Source organism: Globicephala melas, chromosome 21 (genome assembly GCF_963455315.2).
Source record: "Globicephala melas chromosome 21, mGloMel1.2, whole genome shotgun sequence".
Taxonomy (NCBI): domain Eukaryota; kingdom Metazoa; phylum Chordata; class Mammalia; order Artiodactyla; family Delphinidae; genus Globicephala; species Globicephala melas.
The window spans coordinates 23,382,785-23,408,125 of record NC_083334.1 but is presented as its reverse complement, the minus strand read 5'-3'; the positions used below and the strand labels follow the sequence as shown (position 1 = coordinate 23,408,125).

At 39.3% G+C, this 25,341-nt stretch overlaps 1 protein-coding gene across 2 annotated transcripts in view; it reads left to right on the top strand.

Annotated features, from left to right (window-relative positions):
• Nucleotides 1-23,624, top strand: part of GTF2E2 (general transcription factor IIE subunit 2) — a 74,649-nt gene extending 51,025 nt beyond the window's left edge. For both annotated transcript variants that reach the window (XM_030832482.3, XM_030832490.3), the window contains exons 7-8: nt 21,740-21,855; nt 23,112-23,624. In XM_030832482.3, coding sequence (XP_030688342.1) covers nt 21,740-21,855; nt 23,112-23,228 — 233 coding nt within the window. In that variant the 3' untranslated portion in view covers nt 23,229-23,624. The remainder of the gene's footprint in view (nt 1-21,739; nt 21,856-23,111) is intronic.
• The last annotated feature ends 1,717 nt before the right edge of the window (nt 23,625-25,341 follow it).

Here is a 25,341-nt window from a genome sequence, read left to right as displayed (position 1 = left end):
AGAAAAACCCTCTACCTGGGGGAAGGGAGGAATATATGCTGGGCCCAGAACTTTGGCAGAGGGGGCAGGGCAGGAACACTGAGAAGGCTATCCCCAGACACCTCGGAACATAGGGCTTGTCTAAATAAAGCTGAGGCTTAATCGGAATATCAGAGAACTCCCACCCACCCCCATACAGGCTGACAGATTTGGAGTAACAGGTAGCAGTGGAATTCCATGAGAGTCGCAAGAGCATGGAGGCTGACAGACCATCCCGGGTGCAGCATAGGGAAGACCTAAAAAAGCAGGTTGAGCAGACACTGAGGAAAAACCCTCTGGCAAAGCAGGCTCTACCCTAAACACCCTTAGGTATGGCTAGAGGCATTCGGAGCCTGTGGTGCATTGTGGGTAACCATAGCAGCAACAAATTCCAAACCAAGTTCACATTCTGACAATAGAATGCCTCTACCTCCACACGCTGAAGGCCTAGCAGAAGGAAAGGCGTGCCCATTTCCCAGCACAGAAACTATTTACCTCAGTCTCAGCTGTCCTACAGAGGATATCCTGCTTTCAAAAAAATTATGAGGCATAGAAAGAAGCAAGGAAAAGCAAAGCACTTTTGAGACAAGGGAATTTACAGAACCAAATTCTTAGGGCACAGATATTGGAACTGTCAGACATGGAATTTAAAATAACACTGGTTGATATGTTAAGGCCTACAGTAGAAAAGGCAGACAGCGTGCGTGCTCAGGTAGGATATTTCATCAGAGAGATAGACATTATAAGAAAATCAAATGAAAATTCTAGAAATGAAAAGCACAGTAACAGAGACAAGAAAGCTCATTAGTCAACTTGGCATAACCAAGGAAAGAATCTGTAAACTGCAAGATAGGCCAGTACAAATTAAACTGAAATGCAGAGACAAATGCGAAGAAATGCAGCAGAGTCTCCAGGAGCTGTGAGATGACATCAAATGGTCTGAATTTCTAACTAAAATCTCAGAAGGAGAAGAGAAAGAGAATGGGAGAGAAGAAATAATGGCTAAGTATTCTGTAAAATTAATGATAAACACCAAATCAGAGGTCCAGGAAGCTCAGAGAACATGAGGCAAGATAATCCCCCAAAAGAAACAAATGACAGAAAAAGCACCTAAGCATATCATTTTCAAACTGCCAAAAACTGAAGGTGAAGAGAAAATATTGAAGTAGAGGAAAAAGCTCATTACAGAGGAAAAAAGAATTACAGCAGACTTGTCATTTGACCCTGTGCAAACCAAAACACAGTGCAGTGACATCTTTAAAGCACTAAAAGGGAAGAAGTTTTCAGTACAGAATTCTGTACCCAGCAAAAGTAATCTTTAAAAAACGAAGGATAAATATTCTCTCAGAGGAATATTCTCTCAGTATCACAGAAACTGAGAGAATTCACTGTCATCAGACCTGCATTATCAGAAATCCCTTAAGGAAGTTCTTAAGGCAGAGGGTATGTGATACTAGACAGAAAGTTGGATCTATACAAGAAAGTAAGTGTGCTGTAATGGAATAAATGAAAGTAAATATAAAATTCATTTGTCTAATTAAAATTTTTAATTAAAGATTTTTAATCATTCTGAAAGATAGCTGACTATAATGCAGAAATATTAGACATGAATTTGTGTTTAGAGCATATGTAAAAGTAACATTTATGGGCTTCCCTGGTGGTGCAGTGGTTGAGAGTCCGCCTGCCGATGCAGGGGATGCGGGTTTGTGCCCTGGCCGGGAGGATCCCACATGCCGCGGAGCGACTGGGCCCGTGAGCCATGGCCACTGAGCCTGCGCGTCCGGAGCCTGTGCTCCGCAACGGGAGAGGCCACAACAGTGAGAGGCCCACGTACAGCAAAAAAAAAAAAAAAGTAAAATTTATGACAGTAGCTCAAAGGTGAGGAGGGAATATACTATTATAGCATCTTTACATATGATCTGGTATAATTTACTTGAAGTTAGGCTCTGGTTAGCTAAAGATGTGTATTGTAAACTCTAGGACAACCACTGAAACCATTAAAAAGAAAAAGTATAGTTAACAGTACTATATTGTATAGTTGCAAGCTGCTAAGAGAGTAGGTTCTCATCACAAGAAAAAGGATTATGACTATGTGAGGCGATTTATGTTAACTGAACTTACTGTGGTAATCTCTTCACAATATATACATGTATCAAATCATTATGTTATACATCTAAAATTAATACAGTGTTATGTATCAATTATATATAGCTCCATAAATAAAACTATAAGTAATAAGACAATAATAGAGAGAAAATGGAATCATAAAAATATATTTAGTTAATCCAGATGAACACAGGAACAGAAGGAAAAAGGGAGGAGACAAAACATAGAAACAGTGAGCAAGATGATAGATTTTATTCCAACCACATTAAGTGATAATTATGTTAAATGTAAATCATCGAAACATACTAAGACAGATTTTCATCTGTCTAAACATACAAAATCATATAACATACTTTTCACTGTAAAATCATCTAAACATACTAATTGAGATAGATGTAAATTGCCTAAACATACTAAGACAAATTTTCACATTGGATGCAAATGCAAGACCATAGTATACGCTGTCTATGAGAAACTTTGTAAAAATGTGGGTTAAAAGTAGAAGGATAGGACTTCCCTGGTGGCGCAGTGGTTGAGAGTCTGCCTGCTGATGCGGGGGACGCGGGTTTGTGCCCCGGTCCAGGAGGATCCCACATACCGTGGAGCGGCTGGGCCCATGAGCCATGGCCGTTGAGCCTGCGCGTCCAGAGCCTGTGCTCCGCAACGGGAGAGGCCACAACGGTGAGAGGCCCGCGTACCACAAAAAAAAAAAAAAAAAAAAGTACAAGGATATAAAATGATGAATCATGCAAACACTAATCAAAAGAAAGCTAGAGTATTAGTATCAGGCAAAGTAGGCTTCAGAACAGAGAAAATTACCAACAATAAAGAGGAATATTACATAATGATAAAGGGTTCACTTCTCCAAAGTTATATAATAGTCCTAAATATATGTATATTTAACAACAGAGCTTTAAAATACATGAGTTAAAAATAGATACAGGACTTCCCTGGTAGTCCAGTGGGTGAGACTCCGCACTCCCAATGGCGGGGACCCAGGTTCGATCCCTGGTCGGGGAACTAGGTCCCGCATGCATGCCGCAACTAAAGATCCCACGTGCTGCAGCTAAGACCTGGCACAGCCAAAATAAGTAAATAAATTTATTAAAAATACAGCTATAACTGAAAGGATAAATAGACAAACCCACAATTAAGATTGAATTTCACAGCACTCCTCTCTCAGTAATTGATTGAACAAATAGATGGAAAATTAGTAAGGATATGAAAGTCTTAAACAATACTATCAACCAACTTGACCTCATTGACATTTGTAAAACAAGACTACCCAAAAACAGGATACATGTTTTCCATTGTACATGGGATATTCACCAAGACAGATGGTATTCTAGGCCACAAAACTTCAATGAATTTAAAAGAATTGAAAGCATATAAAAGATGTGTTTGGATCATAATGGAATTAGACTAGAAATCAGAGATATATTTGGAAATGCTCCAAAGTATTTGGAAATTAAATAACACTCTTAAATAACTCGTGGTTTGAGGAGGAAATCATCAGGGAAGTAAAAAAGTATGTTGAATTAAATGAAAGTGAAAGCACAAGATATCAAAATTCATGGGATGCAGCTACAGCAGTGCTTAAAGGGAAATAGAGCATTAAATGCGTACGTTAAAAAAGGACATTACATTATGGATATACAACATTTTATTCATCCATTCATCAGTTGATGGGCATTTGAGTTGTTTCTACTTTTTGGCCATTGTGAATAATGGTACTATGAACGTTCATGTACAAGTTTTTGTGTGGAAATAATTTTTCATTTCTCTTAAGTACATACCTAGGAGTGGAATTGCTGGATAATATGGTAATTCCGATGGCTAACTTTTGAGCAATTGCCATACTGTTTTGCAAAGTGGCTACATCATTTTACATTCCTAGCAGCAGTGCGTGAGGGTTCCAATTTCTCCACATCATTGCCAACACTGATTTTAGCTGTCATACTGGGTGTGAAATGGTATCTTATCATAGTTTTGATTTACATTTCTCTAATAATGAGCATCTTTTTGCTTAATGGCCATTTGTATGTTGTTTTATTTTTAAAATTTTTATTTATTAAAAAAATGTTTATTTTTATATTGGAGAATAGTTGATTTACCCTGTTGTGTTAGTTTCAGGTGTACAGCAAAGTGATTCAGTTATACATGTATATTATCTTTTGAGAAATGTCTGATTAAATTCTTTACCTATTAAAAAAAATTTTTTTTCTTTTTTTTTTGTGGTACGCGGGCCTCTCACTGTTGTGACCTCTCCCGTTGAGGAGCACAGGCTCCGGACGCGCAGGCCCAGCGGCCATGGCTTATGGGCCCAGCCGCTCCGCGGCATGTGGGATCCTCCCGGACCGGGGCACGAACCCATGTCCCCTGCATCGGCAGGTGGACTCTCAACCACTGCACCACCAGGGAAGCCCTAAAAAAATTTTGTTATTATAGAATTTTTTTCTGTGCTACACTACATACCCTTGTTGCTTATCTATTTTATATGTCGTAGTTTTTGTATCTCTTAATCCCATCCCCCCAACTTGCCCTTCTCCTCTTCCCTCCCCCCACTGGTAACCACTAGTTTGCTTGCTATATCTGTGGGTCTGTTTCTGTTTTCTTATATTCATTTGTTTTATTGTTTTAGATTTCACATATAAGTGATATCATACAGTCTTTATCTTTCTCTTTGTCTTACTTCATTTAGCACAATACCCTCCAGGTCCACCCATGTGGTTGCAAATGGCATTATTTCATTCTTTTTATGGCTGAGTAGTATTCCATTGTATATATGTACCACACCTTCTTTATTTATCTGCTGATGGACACTTAGGTTGCTTCCTTCCAACTTAGGTTGGCTACTGTAAATAGTGCTGCTGTGACTATCGGGGTGCACATATCTTTTTGAATTAGTGTTTCATTTTCCTTGGATATATACCCAGGAGTGGAATTGTTGGGTCACATGGTAGTTATATTTTTAGTTTTTTGAGGAACCTCCATACTGTTTTCCTTAGCGGCTGTGCCAAGTTACATTCTCACAAACACTGTACAAGGGTTCCCTTTTCTCCACATCCTTAACAACATTTGTTATTTGTCATCTTTTGATGACAGCCATTCTGACAGGTGTGAGGTTATGTCTTATTGTATTTTCCTGACGATTAGAGATGTTGAGCATCTTTTCATGTGCCTGTTGGCCACCTGTATGTCTTCTTTGGAAAAATGTCTATTCAAGCTTCTGGTCATTTTTTAATCAGGTTGTTTATTCTTTTGATATTGAGTTGATAGAGTTGTATGAACCATTTATATATTTTGGATGTTAACCCCTTATCTGTCATATTATTTGCAAGTATTTTCTCCCACTTGGTATGTTGTCTTTTCATTTTGTCAGTGGTTTCCTTGGCTGTACAAAATCTTTTAAGTTTAATTAGGTCTCATTTGTTTATTATTTATTTATTTTTTTAAGATCTTTATTGGAGTATAATTGCTTTACATTGTTGTGTTAGTTGCTGCTGTATATAACAAAGTGAATCAGGAGGGCAGACAGCAGAAGCAAGAAGAACTATAATCCTGCATCCTGTGGAACAAAAACCACATTCACAGAAAGATAGACAAGATAAAAAGGCAGAGGGCTATGTACCAGATGAAGGAACAAGATAAACCCCCAGAAAAACAACTAAATGAAGTGGAGATAGGAAACCTTCCAGAAAAAGAATTCAGAATAATGATAGTGAAGATGATCCAGGACCTTGGAAAAAGAGTGGAGGCAAAGATCAAGAAGTTGCAAGAAATGTTTAACAAAGACCTAGAACAATTAAAGAACAGGGCTTTCCTGGTGGCACAATGGTTGAGAGTCTGCCTGCCGATGCAGGGGACGTGGGTTTGTGCCCCAGTCTGGGAAGATCCCACATGCCATGGAGCGGCTGGGCCCGTGACTCGTGGCCACTGAGCCTGCGCGTCCGAAGCCTGTGCTCCGAACGGGAGAGGCCACAGCAGTGAGAGGCCTGCATACTGAAAAAAAACAAACAAACAAACACCTAGAAGAATTAAAGAACAAACAAAGACGAACAGTACAATAACTGAAATGAAAAAGGCACGAGAAGGAATCAATAGCAGAAGAACGGATAAGTGACCTGGAAGGCAGAATGGTGGAATTCACTGACGTGGAACAGGATAAAGAAAAAAGAATGAAAAGAAATGAAGACAGCCTGAGAGACCTTTGGGACAACATTAAATGCAACAGCATTCGCATTATAGGGGTCCCAGAAGGAGAAGAGAGAGAGAAAGGACCCGAGAAAATATTTGAAGAGATTATAGTCGAACACTTCCCTAACATGGGAAAGGAAATAGCCACCCAAGTCCAGGAAGCACAGAGAGGCCCAGGCAGTAGAAACCCAAGGAGAAACACGCCGGGACACATAGTAATCAAATTGACAAAAATTAAAGACAAAAATTATTGAAAGCAACAAGGGAGAAACGATAAATAATGTACAAGGGAACTCCTATAACGTTAACAGTTGAGTTCTCAGCAGAAACTCTACAAGCCAGAAGGGAGTGGCATGATATATTTAAAGTGATGAAAAGGAAGAACCTACAACCAAGATTACTCTACCTGGCAAGGATCTCATTCAGATTTGACAAAATCGAAAGCTTTACAGACAAGCAAAAGCTAAGAGAATTCAGCACCACCAAACCAGCTCTACAGCAAATGCTAAAGGAACTTTTCTAAGTGAGAAACACAAGGGAAGAAAAGGACCTACAAAAACAAACCCGTAACAACTAAGAAAATGGTAATAGGAACATACATACCGATGATTACCTTAAACGTGAATGGATTAAATGCTCCAACCAAAAGACACAGGCTCACTGAATGGATACAAAAGCAAGACCCATATATGAGACCCACTTCAGACCTAGGGACACATACAGACTGAAAGTGAGGGAATGGAAAAAGATATTCCATGCAAATGGAAATCAAAAGAAAGCTGGAGTAGCAATACTTATATCAGATAAAATAGACTTTAAAGAATGTTACAAGAGACAAGGAAGGACACTACATAATGATCAAGGGATCAATCCAAGAAGAAGATATAACAATTATAAATATATATGCACCCAACGTAGGAGCGATACATAAGGCAACTGCTAACAGCTATAAAAGAGGAAATCAACAGTGACACAGTAATAGTGGGGGACTTTAACACCTTACTTACACCAATGGACAGATCATCCAAACAGAAAAGTAATAAGAAAAGAGAAGCTTTAAATGACACAATAGACCAGATAGATATAATTGATATTTATACGACATTCCATCCAAAAACAGCAGAATACACTTTCTCCTCAAGTTCGCATGGAACATTCTCCAGGATAGATCACATCTTGGGTCACAAATCAAGCCTCAGTCAATTTAAGAAAATTCAGATCATATCAAGCATCTTTTCTGACTACAACACTATGAGATTAGAAATGAATTACAGGGAAAAAAATGTAAAAAACACAATCACATGGAGGCTTAACAATACATTAATAAATAACCAAGAGATCATTGAAGAAATCAAAGAGAAAATCAAAAAATACCTAGAGACAAATGACAGTGAAAACATGACGATCCAAAACCTATGGGATGCAGCAAAAGCAGTTCTAAGAGGGAAGTTTATAGCAATACAAGCCTACCTCAAGAAACAAGAAAAATCTCAAACATTCTAACCTTACACATAAAGGAACTAGAGAAAGAAGAACAAACAAAACCCAAAGTTAGGAGAAGGAAAGAAATCATAAATATCAGACCAGAAATAAATGAAATAGAAACAAAGAAAACAATAGCAAAGATAAATAAAACTAAAACCTGGTTCTTTGAGAAGATAAACAAAATTGATAAACCATTAGCCAGACTCATCAAGAAAAAGAGGGAGAGGACTCAATAGAATTAGAAATGAAAAAGGAGAAGTTACAACAGACATACAGAAATACAAAGCATCCTAAGAGACTACTACAAGCAACTCTATGCCAATAAAATGGACAACCTGGAAGAAATGGACAAATTCTTAGAAAGGTATAACCTTCCAAGACTGAACCAGGAAGAAACAAAATATCAACAGACCAATCACAAGTAATGAAATTGACACTGTGATTAAAAATCTTCCAACAAACAAGTCCAGGATCAGATGGCTTCACAGGTGAATTCTTTCAGACATTTAGAGAAGAGCTAACACCCATCCTTCTCAAACTCTTCCAAAATATTGCAGAGGAAGGAACACTCCCAAACTCATTCTCTGAGGCCACCATCACCCTGATACCAAAAGCAGACAAAGATACTACAACAAAAGAAAATTACAGACCAATATCACTGATGAACTTAGAAGCAAAAATACTCAGCAGAATACTAGCAAACAGAATCCAACAACACATTAAAAGGATCATACACTATGATCAAGTAGGATTTATCCCAGGGATGCAAGGATTCTTCAATATATGCAAATCAATCAATGTGATACACCATATTAACAAATTGAAGAATAAAAGCCATATGATCATCTCAATAGATGCAGAAAAAGCTTTTGACAAAATTCAACACCCATTTATGATAAAAACTCTCCAGAAAGTGGGCATAGAGGTAACCTACCTCAACATAATAAAGGCCACATACGACAAACCCACAGCAAACATCATTCTCAGTTGTGAAAAACTGAAAGCATTTCCTCTAAGACCAGGAATAAGACAAGGATGTCCACTCTCGCCACTTATTCAACATAGTTGTGGAAGTCCTAGCCACAGCAATCAGAGAAGAAAAAGAAATAAAAGGAATCCAACTTGGAAAAGAAGTAAAACTGTCATTGTTTGCAGATGACATGATACTATACATAGAGAATCCTAAACATGCCACCAGAACGCTACTAGAGCTAATCAATGAATCTGGTAAAGCAGCAGGATACAAAATTAATGCACAGCAATCTCTTGCATTCCTAAACACTAATGATGAAAACTCTGAAAGAGAAATTAAGGAAACACTCCCATTTACCACTGCAACAAAAATAATAAAATACCAAGGAATAAACCTACCTAAGGAGATGAAAGACTTGTATGCAGAAAACAATAAGACACTGATGAAAGAAATTAAAGATGATACCAACAGATAGAGAGATATACCATGTTCTTGGATTGGAAGAATCAACATTGTGAAAATGACTATACTACCCAAAGCAATCTACAGATTTCAATGCAATCCCTATCAAATTACCAGTGGCATTTTTTTTTTTTTTTTTACAGACCTAGAACAAAAAATCTTAAAATTTGTATGGAGACACAAAAGAACCCGAATAGCCAAAGCAGTCTTGAGGGAAAAAAACAGACCTGGAGGAATCAGACTCCCTGACTTCAGACTATACTACAAAGCTACCATAATCAAGACAATATGGTACTGGCACAAAACCAGAAACATAGATCAATGGAACAGGATAGAAAGCCCAGAGATAAGCACCTGTGGTCAACTAGTCTATGACAAAGGAGGCAAGGATATAGGAGAAAAAACAGTCTCTTCAATAAGTGGTGCTGGGAAAACTGGACAGCTACCTGTAAAAGAATGAAATTAGAACACTCTCTAACACTGTACACAATAATAAAGTCAAAATGGATTAGAGACCTAAATGTAAGACTGGACACTATAAAACTTAGAGGAAAACGTAGGAAGAACACTCTTTGACATAAATCACAGCAAGATCTTTTTTGATCCACCTCCTAGAGTAATGAAATAAAAACAAAATAAATGGGACCTAATGAAACTTAAAAGCTTTTGCAAAGCAAAGGAAACTACAAACAAGATGAAAAGATAACCCTCGGAATGGGAGAAAATATTTGCAAATGAATCAATGGACAAAGGATTAATCTCCAAAGTATAAACAGCTCATGCAGCTCAATATTTAAAAAGCAACCCAATTGAAAAATGGGCAGAAGACCTAAGTAGACATTTCTCCAAAGAAGACATACATATGGCCAAGAAGCACATGAAAAGCTGCTCAACATCACTAATTATTAGAGAAATGCAAATCAAAAGTGCAATGAGGTATCACCTCACATCAGGTAGAACGGACATCATCAGAAAATGTACAAACAAATGCTGGAGAGGGTGTGGCAAAAAGGGAATCCTCCTGCACTCTCGGTAGGAATGTAAATTGATACAGCCACTATGGAGAACAGTATGGAGGTTCCTTAAAAAACTAAAAATAGAACTACCATATGACCCAGCAATCCCACTACTGGGCATATACCCAGAGAAAACCATAATTCAAAAAGACAATGCACCCCAATGTTCATTGCAACACTATTTACAATAGCCAGGTCATGGAAGCAACCTAAATGCCCATTGACAGACGAATGGATAAAGAAGATGTGGTACATATCTACAATGGAATATTACTCAGCCATAAAAAGGAATGAAATTAGGTCATTTTTAGAGATGTGGATGGATTTAGAGACTGTCATACAGAGTGAAGTAAGTCAGAAAGAGAACAACAAATATTGTATATTAACTCATATATGTGGAACCTTGAAAAATGTTACAGATGAACTGGTTTGCAGGGCAGAAATAGAGACACAGATGTAGAGAACAAACGTGTGGACACCAAGGGGGGAAAGTGGTGGTGGTGGTAGGGGGTTGGTGATGGGATGAATTGGGAGATCGCGCTTGACATGTATACACTAATATGTATAAAATGGATAACTAATAAGAACCTGCTGTATAAAGAAATAAATAAAATTCAAAAAAAAGTGAATCAGCTATATGTATACATATATCCCCATGTCCCCTCTCTCTCGTATCTCCCTCCCAACCTCCCTACCCCACCCGTCTAGGTGGTCACAAAGCACCAAGTTGATCTCCCTGTGCTATGTGGCTGCTTCCCACTAGCTGTCTGTTTTACATTTGGTAGTGTATATATGTCAGTGCTACTCTTTCACTTCGTCTCAGCTTACCCTTCCCCCTCCCCGTGTCCTCAAGTCCATTCTCTACGTCTGCATCTTTATTTCTGTCTTGTCCCTAGGTTCTTCAGAACCTTTTTTTTTTTTTTTTTAAAGATTCCATATATATGTATTAGCATATGCTCTTCGTTTTTCTCTTTCTGGCTTACTTCACTCTGTATGACAGAATCTAGGTCCATCCACCTGACTACAGATAACTCAGTTTTGTTTGTTTTTATGGCTGAGTAGTATTCTACTGTATATATGTGCCACATCTTCTTTATCCATTCATCTGTCAGTGGACACTTAGTTTTCTTCCATGTCCTGGCTATTGTAAATAGAGCTGCAATGAACATTGTGGTACATGACTCTTTGAATTATGGTTTTCTCAGGGTATATGCCCAGTATTGGGATTGCTGGGGCATATGGCACTTCTATATTTAGTTTTTTAAGGAACCTCCATACTGTTCTCCATAGTGGCTGTATCAATTTACATTCCCACCAACAGTGCAAGAGGGTTCCTTTTTCTCCACACCCTCTCCAGCATTTATTGTCTGTAGATTTTTTGATGATGGTCATTCTGACTGGTGTGAGGTGATACCTCATTGTAGTTTTGATTTGCATTTCTCTAATGATTAGTGATGTTGAGCATCCTTTCATGTGTTTGCTGGCAATCTGTATATCTTCTTTGGAGAAGCATCTATTTAGGTCTTCTGCCCATTTTTGGATTGGGGTGTTTGTATTTTTGGTATTGAGCTGTATGAGCTGCTTGTAAATTTTGGATATTAATCCTTTGTCAGTTGCTTCATTTGCAAATATTTTCTCCCATTTTGAGGGTTGTCTTTTCATCTTGTTTGTGGTTTCCTTTGCTGTGCAAAAGCTGTTAAGTTTCATTAGGTCCCATTTATTTTTGTTTTTATTTCCATTTCTCTAGGAGGTGGGTCAAAAAAGACTCTTGCTGTGATTTATGTCATAGAGTGTTCTGCCTCTGTCTTCCTCTAAAAGTTTTATAGTGTTTGGTCTTACATTTAGGTCTTTAATCCGTTTTGAGTTTATTTTTGTGTATGGTGTTAGGGAGTATTCTAATTTCATTCTTTTACAGGTAGCTGTCCAGTTTTCCCAGCACCACTTATTGAAGAGGCTGTCTTTTCTCCACTGTATATTCTTCCCTCCTTTATCAAAAATAAAGTGACCATATGTGCGTGGGTTTATCTCTGGGCTTTCTGTCCTGTTCCATTGATCTGTATTCCTGTTTTTTGTTCCAGTACCATATTGTTTTGATTATTGTCACTTTGTAGTATAGTCTGAAGTCCGGGAGCCTGATTCCTGCAGCTCCATTTTTCTTTCTCAAGATTGCTTTGGCCATTCGGGGTCTTTTGTGTTTTCTTAGAAATTGTGAAATTTTTTGTTCTAGTGCTGTGAAAAATGCCATTGGTAGTTTGATAGGGATTGCATTGAATCTGTTTATTGCTTTGCGTAGTATAGTCATTTTCACAGTGTTGATTCTTCCAGTCCAAGAACATGGTATATCTCTCCATCTGTTGGTATCATCTTTAATTTCTTTCATCAGTGTCTTATAGTTTTCTGCATACAGGTCCTTTTTGTCTCCTTAGGTAGGTTTATTCCTAGTATTTAATTTTTTTTGTTGCAGTGGTAAATGGGAGTGTTTCCTTAATTTCTCAGAGTTTTCAGCATTAGTGTATAGGAATGCAAGAGATTTCTGTTCATTAATTTTGTATCCTGCTGCTTTACCAAATTCATTGATTAGCTCTAGTAGTGTTCTGGTGGCCTGTTTAGGATTCTCTATGTATAGTATCATGTCATCTGCATTGACCGTTTTACTTCTTCTTTTCTGATTTGGATTCCTTTTATTTCTTTTTCTTCTCTGATTGCTGTGGCTAAAACTTCCAAAACTATGTTGAATAATAGTTGTGATAGTGGACAACCTTGTCTTTTTCCTGATATTAGAGGAAATGGTTTCAGTTTTTCACCATTGTGAACCATTTTGCTGTGGGTTTGTCATATATGGCCTTTATTATGTTGAGGAAAGTTCCCTTTATGCCTACTTTCTGGAGGGTTTTTATCATAAATGGCTGTTGAATTTTGTCAAAAGCTTTTTCTGCATCTATTGAGATGATCATATGGTTTTTGTCCTTCAGTTTGTTAATGTGATTATAGCATTGATTGATTTGCATATATTCAAGAATCCTTGCCTTCCTGGGATAAACCCCACTTGATCATGGTGTATGATCCTTTTAATGTGCTGTTGGATTCTGTTTGCTAGTATTTTGTTGAGGATTTTTGCATCTATGTTCATCAGTGATATTGGCCTGTAGTTTTCTTTCTTTGTGACATCTTTGTCTGATTTTGGTATCGGGGATAGTGGCCTCGTAGAATGAGTTTGGGAGTGTCCCTTCCTCTGTTATATTTTGGAAGAGTTTGAGAAGGATGGGTGTTAGATCTTCTGTAAATGTTTGAGAGAATTCACCTGTGAAGCCATCTGGTCCTGGGCTTTTGTGTTTTGGAAGATTTTTAATGACAGTTTCAATTTCAGTGCTTGTGATTGGTCTGTTTATGTTTTCTGTTTTTTCCTGGTTCAGTCTCGGGATTTTGTGCTTTTCTAAGAATTTGTCCATTTCTTCCAGGTTGTCCATTTTACTGGCATATAGTTGCTTGTGGTAATCTCTCATGATCCTTTGTATTTCTGCAATGTCAGTTGGTACTTATCCTTTTTCATTTCTAATTCTGTCTTCTCCCTTTTTTTCTTGATGAGTCTGGCTAATCGTTTATCAATTTTGTTTATCTTCTCAAGCAACCAGATTTTCGTTTTATTGATCTTTGCTATCGTTTCCTTCATTTCTTTTTCATTTATTTCTGCTCTGATCTTTATGATTTCTTTCCTTCTGCTATCTTTGGGTTTTTTTGTTCTTTCTGTAATTGCTTTAGGTGTAAGTTTAGGTTGTTTATTTAAGATTTTTCTTGTTTCTTGAGGTGTGATTGTATTGCTATCAGCTTCCCTTTTAGAACTGCTTTTGCTGCATTCCATAGATTTTGGGTTGTCATTGTCATTTTTTTCTAGGTATTTTTTGATTTCCTCTTTGGTTTCTTCAGTGATCTCTTGGTTATTTAGTAGCATAATGTTTAGCCTCCATGTGTTTGTATTTATTACAGTTTTTTTTCCTGTAATGGATATCTAGTCTCATAGCGTTGTGGTGGGAAAAGATACTTGATAAGATTTCAGTTTTCTTACATTTACTAAGGCTTGATTTGTGACCCAAGATATGATCTGTCCTGGAGAATGTTCCATGAGAACTTGAGAAGAAAGTGTATTCAGTTGTTTTTGGATGGAATGTCCTATAAATATCAATTTAGTCTATCTGGTCTATTGTGTCATTTAAAGCTTGTGTTTCCTTATTTATTTTCTGTCTGGATGATCTGCCTATTGGTGTAAGTGGGGTGTTAAAGTTCCCCACTGTTTTTGTGTTACTGTCGATTTCTCCTTTTATGGCTGTGAACATTTGCCTTATGTTTTGTGGTGCTCCTATGTTGGCTGCATAAATATTTATAATTGTTATTTTTTTCTTCTTGGATTGATCCTTTGATCATTATGTCATGTCCTTATCTCTTGTAACATTCTTTATTTTAAAGTATTTTATCTGATACGAGTATTGCTACTCCAGCTTTCTTGTGATTTCCATTTGCATAGAATATCTTTTTCCATCCCCTCACTTTCAGTCTGTATGTGTCGCTAGGTCTGAAGCAGGTTTCTTGTAGACAGCATATTTAAATGTCTTGTTTTTGTATCCAAACAGTCTTTGTCTTTCGGTTGGAGCATTTAATTCATTTACATATAAGGTGTTCGGTGATATGTATGTTCCTATTACCATTTTCTTAATTGATTTGGGTTTGTTTTTGTTGGTCTTTTTCTTTTGCGTTTCCTGCTTAGAGAAGTTCCTTTAGCATTTGTTGTAAAGCTGGTTTTGTGGTGCTGAATTCTCGTAGTTTTTGCTTGTCTGTAAAGCTTTTTATTTCTCCATTGAATCTGAATGAGATCCTTGCTGGGTACAGTAATCTTGGTTGTAGGTTTTTCCCTTTCATCACTTTAAGTATATTCTGCCACTCCCTTCCGGCTTGCAGAGTTTCTCCTGAAAGATCAGCTGTTAACCTATTGGGGGTTTCCTTATATGTTATTTGTTGGTTTTCCATTGCTGCTTTTAATATTTTTTCTTTGTAGTTAGTTTTTCATAGTTTGATTAATATGTCTCTTGGTGTATTTCTCCTTGGATTTATCCTGTATGGGACTCTCTGCACTTCCTGACTTGATTGACTATTTCCTTTCCCATGTTAGGGAAGTTTTCAACTATAATCTCTTCAGATATTTTCTCAGTCCCTTTCTTTTTCTCTTCTTCTTCTGGGGCCCTTATAATTTGAATGTTGGTGCATTTTATGTCCCAGAGGTCTCTGTGACTGTCCTCAATTCTTTTCATTCTTTTTTGTTTATTGTGCTCTGCAGTAGTTATTTCCACTATTTTATCTTCCAGGTCACTTATCCGTTCTTCTGCCTCAGTTATTCTACTATTGATTCCTTCTAGAGAATTTTTAATTTCATTGTTCATCATTGTTTGTTTGCTCTTTAGTACTTCTGGGTCCTTGTTAAGAGTTTCTTGTATTTTCTCCATTCTGTTTCCAAGATTTTGGATCATCTTTACTATCATTACTCTGAATTCTTTTTTAGGTAGACTGCCTATTTCCTCTTCATTTGTTTGGTCTGGTTGGTTTTACTTTGTTCCTTCATCTGCTGTGTATTTCTCTGTCTTCTCATTTTGCTTAACTTACTGTGTTAGGGGTCTGCTTTTTGCAGACTGCAGGTTCATAGTTCCCATTGTTTTTGGTGTCTGTCCCCAGTGGGTAAGGTTGGTTCAGTGGGTTGTGTAGGCTTCCTGGTGGATGGGACTGGTGCCTGTGTTCTGGTGGATGAGGCTGGATCTTGTCTTTCTGGTGGGCAGGACCGTGTCCGGTGGTGTGTTTTGGGGTGTCTGTGAACTTAGTATGATTTTAGGCAGCCTCTCTGCTAATGGGTGGGGTTGTGTTCCTGTCTTGCTAGTTGTTTGGCATGGGGTGTCCAGTACTGGAGCTTGCTGGTCGTTGAGTAGAGCTGGGTCTTAGCGTTGAGATGGAGATCTCTGGGAGAGCTCTCTCCCATATTATGAGAGGCCAGGAGGTCTCTGGTGGACCAGTGTTCTGAACTTGGCTTTCTGACCTCAGAGGCTCAGGCCTGGCACCTGGCCAGAGCACCAAGACCCTGTCAGCCACACAGCTCAGAAGAAAAGGGAGAAAAGAAAAAACAGGAAGAAACAGAAGTTATTAAAATAAAATAATTAAAAAAAGAGCAATTAAACAAATAAATCCACCAATGATAGTAAGTGCTAAAAACTATACTAAAAAAACCTGGACACACAGAACCCTAGGACAAATAGTAAAAGCAAACCTATACAGACAGAATCACACAAAGAAGCATATACATACACACTCACAAAAAGAGAAAAAGAAAAATATATAAAAAAAGAAAGAGAGCACCCAAATAAATAAACAAATCTACCAATGATAATCTCTAAATACTGAACTAAGATAAACATAAAACTAGAAACAAATTAGATGCGGAAAGCAAACCCCAAGTCTACAGTTGCTCCCAAAGTCCACCGCCTCAGTTTTGGGATGACTCGTTGTCTATTCAGGTATTCCACAGTTGCAGGGTACAGCAAGTTGATTGTGGAGATTTAATCTGCTGCTCCTGAGGCTGCTCGGAGAGATTTCCCTTTCTCCTGTTTGTTCGCACAGCTCCCGGGGTTCAGCTTTGGATTTGACCCGCCTCTGCATGTAGGTCGCCTGAGGGCATCTGTTCTTCGCTCAGACAGGACGGGGTTAAAGGAGCAGCTGATTCGGGGGCTCTGGCTCACTCAGGCCAGGGTGAGGGAGGCGTACGGAATGCAGGGCAAGCCTGTGGTGGCAGAGGCCAGTGTGGTGCTGCAATAGCCTGTGGCGCGCCTTGTGTTCTCCTGGGGAAGTTGTCCCTGGATCACGGGACCCTGGCAGTGGTGGGCTGCACAGGCTCCCGGGAGGGGAGGTGTGGATAGTGACCTGTGCTTGCACACAGGCTTCTTGGTGGCTGCAACAGTAACTTTAGCGTTTCATGCCCGTCTCTGGTGTCCACGCTGATAGCTGTGGCTTGTGCCCGTCTCTGAAGCTTGTTTAGGCGGTGCCCCTCTCCTTATGCACCCTTTTAGGAAGTATGAGGTCTTCTGCCAGCATTCAGTAGGTGTTCTGTAGGAGTTGTGCCACATGTAGATCTATTTTTGGTGTATTTGTGGGGAGGAAGGTGATCTCCACATCTTACTCCTCTGCCATCTTGAAGGTCCTATTATAGAATTTTAAAGAGTTCTTTATTCTGGATACAGGTCTGTTAAAAGAGTTATGTTTTGTGAATATTGTCCATTCTATGAGTTGTCTTTTCAGTTTCTTGTTGGTGTGCTTTGAGATACAAACGTTTTTAATCTTGATGAGGTACAATTTATGTATTTGTCTTTTTGTTGCTTGTGTTTCTGTCATATCTAAGAAACCATTCCCTATTCCAACAACACCAATATTTACTTCTGTTTTTTCTTCAAAGAGTTTCCGTTTTAGCTCTTACATTTAGATCTTTGATCATTTTGAATTAATTTTTGCATATAGTGTGAGGTGTAGGTCGTCATATTTATTAGTATGCTGTAATACGTATACTCTATGTATGACCCAGCCGTACCACTTTTAGGTTTTTACCCAAGTTCACTCAAAATCCATGTACATATCAGCTTTATTCATAACAGCCAAAACATGGAAACAACTCAGATGTCCTTTAACAGTTCTTTCATCGCCCCCAAGTGTGGTACATCCTTACAATGGAATACAGCTTCGCAATAAGAAGGAACGAAGTACTGACATGCCCAACAACATGGATAAATCTCAGATGAGTCATGCTTATTGAAAGCAGCCAGATTCATCTGCCTTCCTTAAAGGCATTAGCACTCAGAAATAAGAGATGATAGACCTCAGAGGATGATGGTAACTATGACAGATATAGATAGTGCTTTTTCCTTTGCAGGCATTATTCTCAGTGCCTTATAGATATTAACTCATTTTATACCCACATCTTTATGAAATACATATTATTATCCCAATTTTACAGGTCAGGAAACTGAGCTAGAGAGGTTAAATAACTTCTCCCATGTGACATAGTTAGTAAATAGCGTCACTGGGTTCCACATCCAGGCCCTCTTTTGCCACAGTCTGTACTATTCTACTAGTTTTGTATTTCATAGGAAAGCTCTGGGTGTAGCCAAAATATGAATGAGTTATTTGGGAACTTAAGCAAAGCCTTATTAATGAATTTGCTTATTTTCTTTCCTTCTCGGGCATACTTTCTGTTACACAGTTTTCATTCTTAGCTCAAGTAGGACAGGGTTCCCTTCAGTTGAAAGGGTCAAATCTGAGTTTTAAAATTCTAGCCTTTCTTTTCTGTTAAAAGACAGCAGATTTTTAAACAATTCCTATTTTATTTACCCTTATAATTTAGAGCCTGACTGACTTTCATGACACTTGGAGATAATCTCCTAAAACAAATCATTTGTCTTTAAATTTCATGTCCCCTAATCATTTGCTGTTTTCAAAAAAAGAAAAGTGATTGCTAGAAAAAGAGACTAGGATGCCTAGATCTTGGTTTCGAAATACCATTCTCCAGTAAAAGGAGTCAGGACTCCTTGGTGAAGAGTTGATTCCAAGTTTGGGGAAATGCAAGATGAGCTCGGAACATGTTTTGGTACCAGAAAGTAAGAAAATGCTCAAAAAACCCCCAAACAACAAAAAAGGGAAGCAAGTCAAAAAGAGCCAGGGACAATTTGAAGGGACTCAATGACCAAAGCCAGGATATTTGAACAAGAAAATAAATAATGATAGTAATGAGTTATAATCCATGAAATAAAATAAATATCCATGAATCCATACTAAGTTAACAATTGAATAGATAGATTGGATCGAGAATCAGATCCATTTGTTCAGTAGTCTTCCTTATAGAATCCTAATCCATACGCATGAAAGGAATGACGGAAGTAACATGCCGTTAGGCAAACCCACAAGGATCAGTTGTTGTAGGCACGAGCCATCAATGGATGCTGAAATTAGTGAGCTAACGTGTGCTGAGAAACAGGGTGTTTAGGCATAGTCTCAGTAGATCTCCCCACAGGGTGCTTATTAATTACAAAGGGAAGAATAATAGCTTCATGGTGGAGAAATCTGACAGACACCACCTTAACCAGTGATCGTCTGACAGCCCCAGTAATAAGCCATGTGAACATCATGGACCCTTGATGTTAGGTCCTGAGAAGGGCACAATGTCTTCTCTGTGATGTTCTTGCCCAAAATGTATAGCCTCAATTTAATCACAAGGAAATAGCAGACAACCACACATTGAGGGCCGTTGTATAAAATAACTACAGAAACTCCTCAGAAGTGTCATGGTCCTGAGAGATGAGGAGACACTGGGCACACTTAAAGCCTGGAGCAAGGAGACATGGCAGCTAAACACAGTGGGATCCCAGGTGTGGTGCCGGACCATGACGACCAGGATGAGGACGCAAGTGCTAAAACTGGTGACATGTGAATAAGATCTGTGGATTAGTTAATAGGCTTGTATTATTAGTTTAGATAATTTTACTAAGATCATATACAGTGTTAACATTAGGGAAAGCTGGGCAAAACCTGTACTGGAGTTCTGTGTACTAATGTTGCAACTCTTCTGTTAATGTAAAATTATTTTAAAATAAAAAAGTTTAAAAAATGTAAAAAGAAAACAGATACTCTGTGATGCCCAGAGAATAACATACGTTCAGTGATCAGATTGTTGAGGATGTGCTAAATTCAGTGCCAACCATAGTAGGAAACTTAAAAAAAATATCCGCTCCCGAGGAGCTTATAGCCCTTCAAGGGGCTGAGAAAGTCATGCAAACAATTGATTGTCATCTGCTAACTGATTTCTGTAATCTATGCAGATGAAAGTTCAGGGAGCATATAGGAAAAAGAACTCTTAATGTATTGAAAGAAATAAAAAAAAAATTTTTTTCTTTTTAATTTTATTTTTGCGGTACGCGGGCCTCGCACTGCTGTGGCCTCTCCCGTTGCGGAGCACAGGCTCCGGACGCGCAGGCTCAGCGGCCATGGCTCACAGGCCCAGCCGCTCCGCGGCACGTGGGATCCTCCTGGACTGGGGCACGAACCTGCATCCCCTGCATCGGCAGGCGGACTCTCAACCACTGTGCCACCAGGGAAGCCCTAAAAATTTTTTTATTTAGAGATGTTTTGGATTGAAATAACTTTGTGCCCAGGTTGAATTCTTTGTAGTAGATTGTCATTTTTGCATTTGGTCACCATCAGCAAAAGCGTTTCTGTGTGTGGCAGAAAACGGATTTCCTAAGTATCACTGGAGCCCCAGCTGTTAGAGCATCATTTGCTTCTTGTAATACGTATTGAAATAGGAAAGAGGAGAACAGTCTGGTTCAGCACAGTATCTCATGCCTACTTTGTTTACAGCTTGTGAATGGACCCCTCTCCATTGTCACCTTTTACCTGAAAGTAAGGCAGGGGGCGGTGCCGGCGCCACCTGGATTAGGCCTCCAGGATGTCATGCCAAGGAGGAGGGTGGGGATGGGGGTAGGTGGTGTTGCAGTGTGAGTGGGCGTGCGCATGCACATGCGAGAGAGGTCTCTGGTGAGCAGGGGCCCAGCCCCCAGCCTCAGGGCACCCAGTGAACTTGCCTCTTTTACCATCCAGAGTACAAATGTCTTATGATTTGCCATCATAAGACATTTTTTGTGTGTTGGAATGTAGATGTTAATAATGAAGTGAAACCTGGTTATTTGAGCCTCTCTTTAGGGACAGAATTTAAGATGCATTCGAGTTTCATTCTGGACATGTCCCAATTGTGATCTCTTTTGGTTGCAGAAATGGTGGTGTGGCAAAGGGGCCGGGGTCTCTGAGAACAAGGAGTAGGCTGGATGGAGGGCCTTTCTCCTTTGTCTTCCAGGGCATGTGAGACAGTGTTACTGTCTCAGTATTCCTCCCCTCACTTTTATCACCTCTTAGTCACCCATCCCCCATTTGTTTGATTTCAAAAGGCCTTTTTTGCAAATAAGCTGTTGTAACTCCTCCGTATAAAACTTTGGTTCCTCATCTCCCTGTTTCTCTTTTCCTGTAGGAGAGGAAGTGGGCTATACTGAGCTCATGAGAGATGATCAGGAATTTGAACTATTTCAATGGAGAACTGATTTCTGGGATTAAAGGAGAGGGTCAACTGCCTTTCTTCCCAGGAAAGCTGGGAGGCTCAATCACATGGCCTTCATTTACAGGCTCTAAAAATAGAGCAGTGCTGATCTGGTCTGTAGGGATGCAGTTCGTGTTCCCAGGCCCTTCTGCTGCTGTGTCCAGCATCTGAATGTTCCTGTCTTCCTTTGTTTTTATAATGAAATCTCAGATGTGCTCATTGAGATCAGAGGAGATAATATCGAAGCCTGATTTCGATCACACTGAGATGTTATAGCTTGTAAACATCTATTGTACAGTAACTACTGTCTTGTTGGCACAGAGTTTCAGAAACTGTGGAGGAGTGTCACTGTGGATTCAATGGATGAGGAGAAAATTGAGGAGTATCTGAAGCGACAGGGTATTTCTTCCATGCAGGAATCTGGACCAAAGAAAGTGGTACGTACTCTCTAGAAGAAAATGTAATCCTCTGCTGTTTGAACTGTTAGCCTGTGTCCTGTGCAGCTCTCGGAAGAGCAGGTAGGTAGGTAGTTCTCCCTTCCAGTTTTTTCTGTGTCCTAATCCTGTGACCTTGGTCAGATGCATTCAGATCACGTCTGGTGTACTGAGGGCCAACGGATCTCTTTGCCCTCAGGGGCTGCTCGCCAGGTATGTGAGAGCCTCCCCGGCAGTCAGTGCCTGCCCTTAAGCTCCAGCCATAGGGCGTGCAGTGCCCACGTGTTGTGCTCCCAGTTTCTGCCAGGGGCTTGCTTCATCGTTCTGGCCTTTATGGTCTTCACCGCACCCCCCAACCCTCTTGCTCCCGGAGCCCGGTGGTCTCGGTGCCTGGCTTTGCCTTAGCCCTGATCACACTGAATTATCCTTGTTGACTTTCAGATCCCTTAGGAACCAGATATTACTGTCTTTATAGCCCCCAAATCCTGCTCATTGGAGGGATTTGTAATTGAATGAAGACCTGTGAATTCCTTTACCAGCTAACCAGCTCTCTGCAGCCCAGGGTCAAAGCCAGGATGAGAACTATTTCACTAACACCCTCCTTCCCTGTCCACCATCGTGCCTTTGTAGCTTGACTTGTTTGTGGCTTAGTGTTTTATTCAGTGAAGTTTTAGGACTCCTTTAAAAGGGGAAATTTATTGCCAGTGATCTCCAAGAATTAGCGTGATTGCAGCACTTCATGGTTTCCCGTCATTGCTTAGTTTGTTAATATTATGTGGTATTAGTATTTCAGGTATACAGTGAAGAAAAGAGGATAATATTTAACAAATCTTTCTGTGTTCATCCACTTCCCAATTTGCCCATATCTCTATATTTTGCTGTATTTGCTTCAGGTCTTTGTTTTATTGGTAATTAATGGTGGATAAAATTTTAAACCTGATAATAGAGATGAAAAACAAAAGAGATTTACTGTCTCTCTTTTTACCCATTTCATGCCTACAATAGTTCTGGTTAGTTTTCATGCCAGCCCATTTATTCCAGGTGGAGGTATGCACTTCACTGTAACAGAAAGCCCTGGTCTGTGTTTTCGAACAAGGATTGTGTGGATTGGTGTGTGTGAGGCTGGGCTGCAGAACAGAAAAAAGGTCACAAACCCTGCATCTCTTTGCTGCTGGTTTCTGGGGCATCTTTTGTAAATCCTCCCCATATTACCGCTCTGAGTAGCCATTGTTTCTAACTGTCTTTACCTTTTCCTGTAGGCTCCTATTCAGAGAAGGAAAAAGCCAGCTTCACAGAAAAAGCGACGGTTTAAAACTCACAATGAGCACTTGGCCGGGGTGCTGAAGGACTACTCTGACATCACTCCTGGCAAGTAGTGGACAGTTTTGTCTGAGAGCAAAGAGTTACAAAGTCAAGATCTTCCTTGTTGACGCTGGGATCTGAAGACTGACCGTCTTCCCATTCTACTTCTTAGGACCGAGGACAGGAGCAGTTCAGTTTACAGAACTAGTGCAAATTACCAAACTTGAAGCTTATTTTCATTAATGGGCTAATGAGAAATGTTATGTCCCCTGTTAACCTCCTTCTTGGGGGAAAGGCGCTCAGCATGGCATACAGGTGACTTTGCTATTTATCTCTACTTCTAAGTGGTTCCTGGTTCCATTTTCCTTTTCATTACCTTAGAACAGGTTTGCCGATAGTCTTGAATGCAGTATTTGTTTATTCCAAAAGAGCATATTTATAATAAAATCGTTGTAGAAGGAGCTCTGAGATGTCAGTGAGTTCAGTTTGCTTCTTTCCATTCTTGGCAGTGACGGGTGGCAGCTCGTCTTTGACTCCCACAGGTGGTGTCTGGAATGCTGTTGGAGACCGAGGTCTGGGCTGCATTGCTGAGTGTGTGGATTTCACAGTTGGAACCCAAGGTGTGCCTCTTGGTAGCAGGTGAAGCAGTAAAGGTACACTACATGTGATTTTTTAATGCTTGCTTTTAAAAGGGTAAATCAGTATTTAGCCGCTTGGATTTTGCACGTCATGTTCTCATGCCATCTCCAGCAAGGATGAAGACATGACTGTGTCCCAGCCCTGATGGGGCTTGGCCCTGAGGTTCTTCTTTCAGAGACTCCTTCTGTCTCCCAATCACTGGCTGAGCTCAGGAGAGCTGCTGTCACACATGTGGGTTAAGAGTTGTGGTGACTTTTGGGGAAATCTGTGGTCATTCCATCATTCTATGGTAAACTACCCATTTTCCTTATCTGTGCTTGTTTTATGGTCTGTGGTGGCCCTTCGGGGTGATAGTTATGGTTCTCATATCACATTGTGGTAGATTATAAAAGCAAGGTTTGGTGTTCTCAAAAAAGGTATGATGATAGTCCAAAGCAGTCAGTACTTTGTGCAGATGACAAGGAGCCTTTTTGCTGTTTTAGTTTTTATCCTTTTTGTTTACTTCTCATCCATTATCAGTGTCATCCTATTTCAGTGTCATCTTACCTCCTTATATCCAAGCCCCAAAATATGGCATGAAAAGATGTAAAACTGAGACTCCTCAGGATAATTTAGAAAATGGGAAACTCAATCTGTCTTGCTTTGTAGAGGATTTTTGCTAGTAAGGAAGAGCTTTAATATTTTATGGCATAAACTAGCTCTCTTTTTAAAAAAAAAAAAAAATCTGGAGCTGGCTTATCTCCAAGTATACCTACTTTTTCTGGTCTATACATACCCACCCCCACCAGTTTTAGTGAGATACAGTTGACATACAGCACTGTGTAAGTTTTAAGATGGACAGCATAAGATTTGACTTACATACATCATAAAATGATTACCACAGTAAGTTTAATGTCACTCATTTCATATACATACCAAAAACAAGCGATGAGAACTCCTTAGGATTTACTTTTAACAATTTTCACATGTATCATACAGCAGTGCTATCTGTAGTCCTCTTGCTGTACATTACATCCCTAGTACTTATTTATCTTAAAACTGGAAGTTTGTACCTTTTGACCACCTTTGTCCAATTTCCCCTCACCCTGGCCCACACCTCTGGTAACCACAAATCTGATCTTTTTCTGTGAGGTTTTTCTTTTAAGAATCTACATATAAATGAGATCATTTGGTATTTGCTTAGTCTGTATGACTTACTTAGCATAATGCCATTAAGGCCCATCCATGTTGTTGCAAGTGACAGGATTTCCTCCTTTTATGGCTGAATAAGGTTTTATTTGTGTGTGTGTGTGTGTGTGTATGTATGTGTATCTGCGTGTATCCATTCATCCACTAGGGAACACGTCTTGGTTATTGTAAATAATGCTGCTGTGAACATGGGGGTTCAGATATCTCTTTTTTGACTTGTGTTTTTGTTTCCTTCAGATATATTCCCAGAAGTAAAATTGCAATATCATATGGTAGTTTCTGTTAACTTTTGGAGGAACTTCTGCCCACAGTGGCTGTACCAGTTTACAACCCCATCAACAGTGTGCAAGGATTCCATTT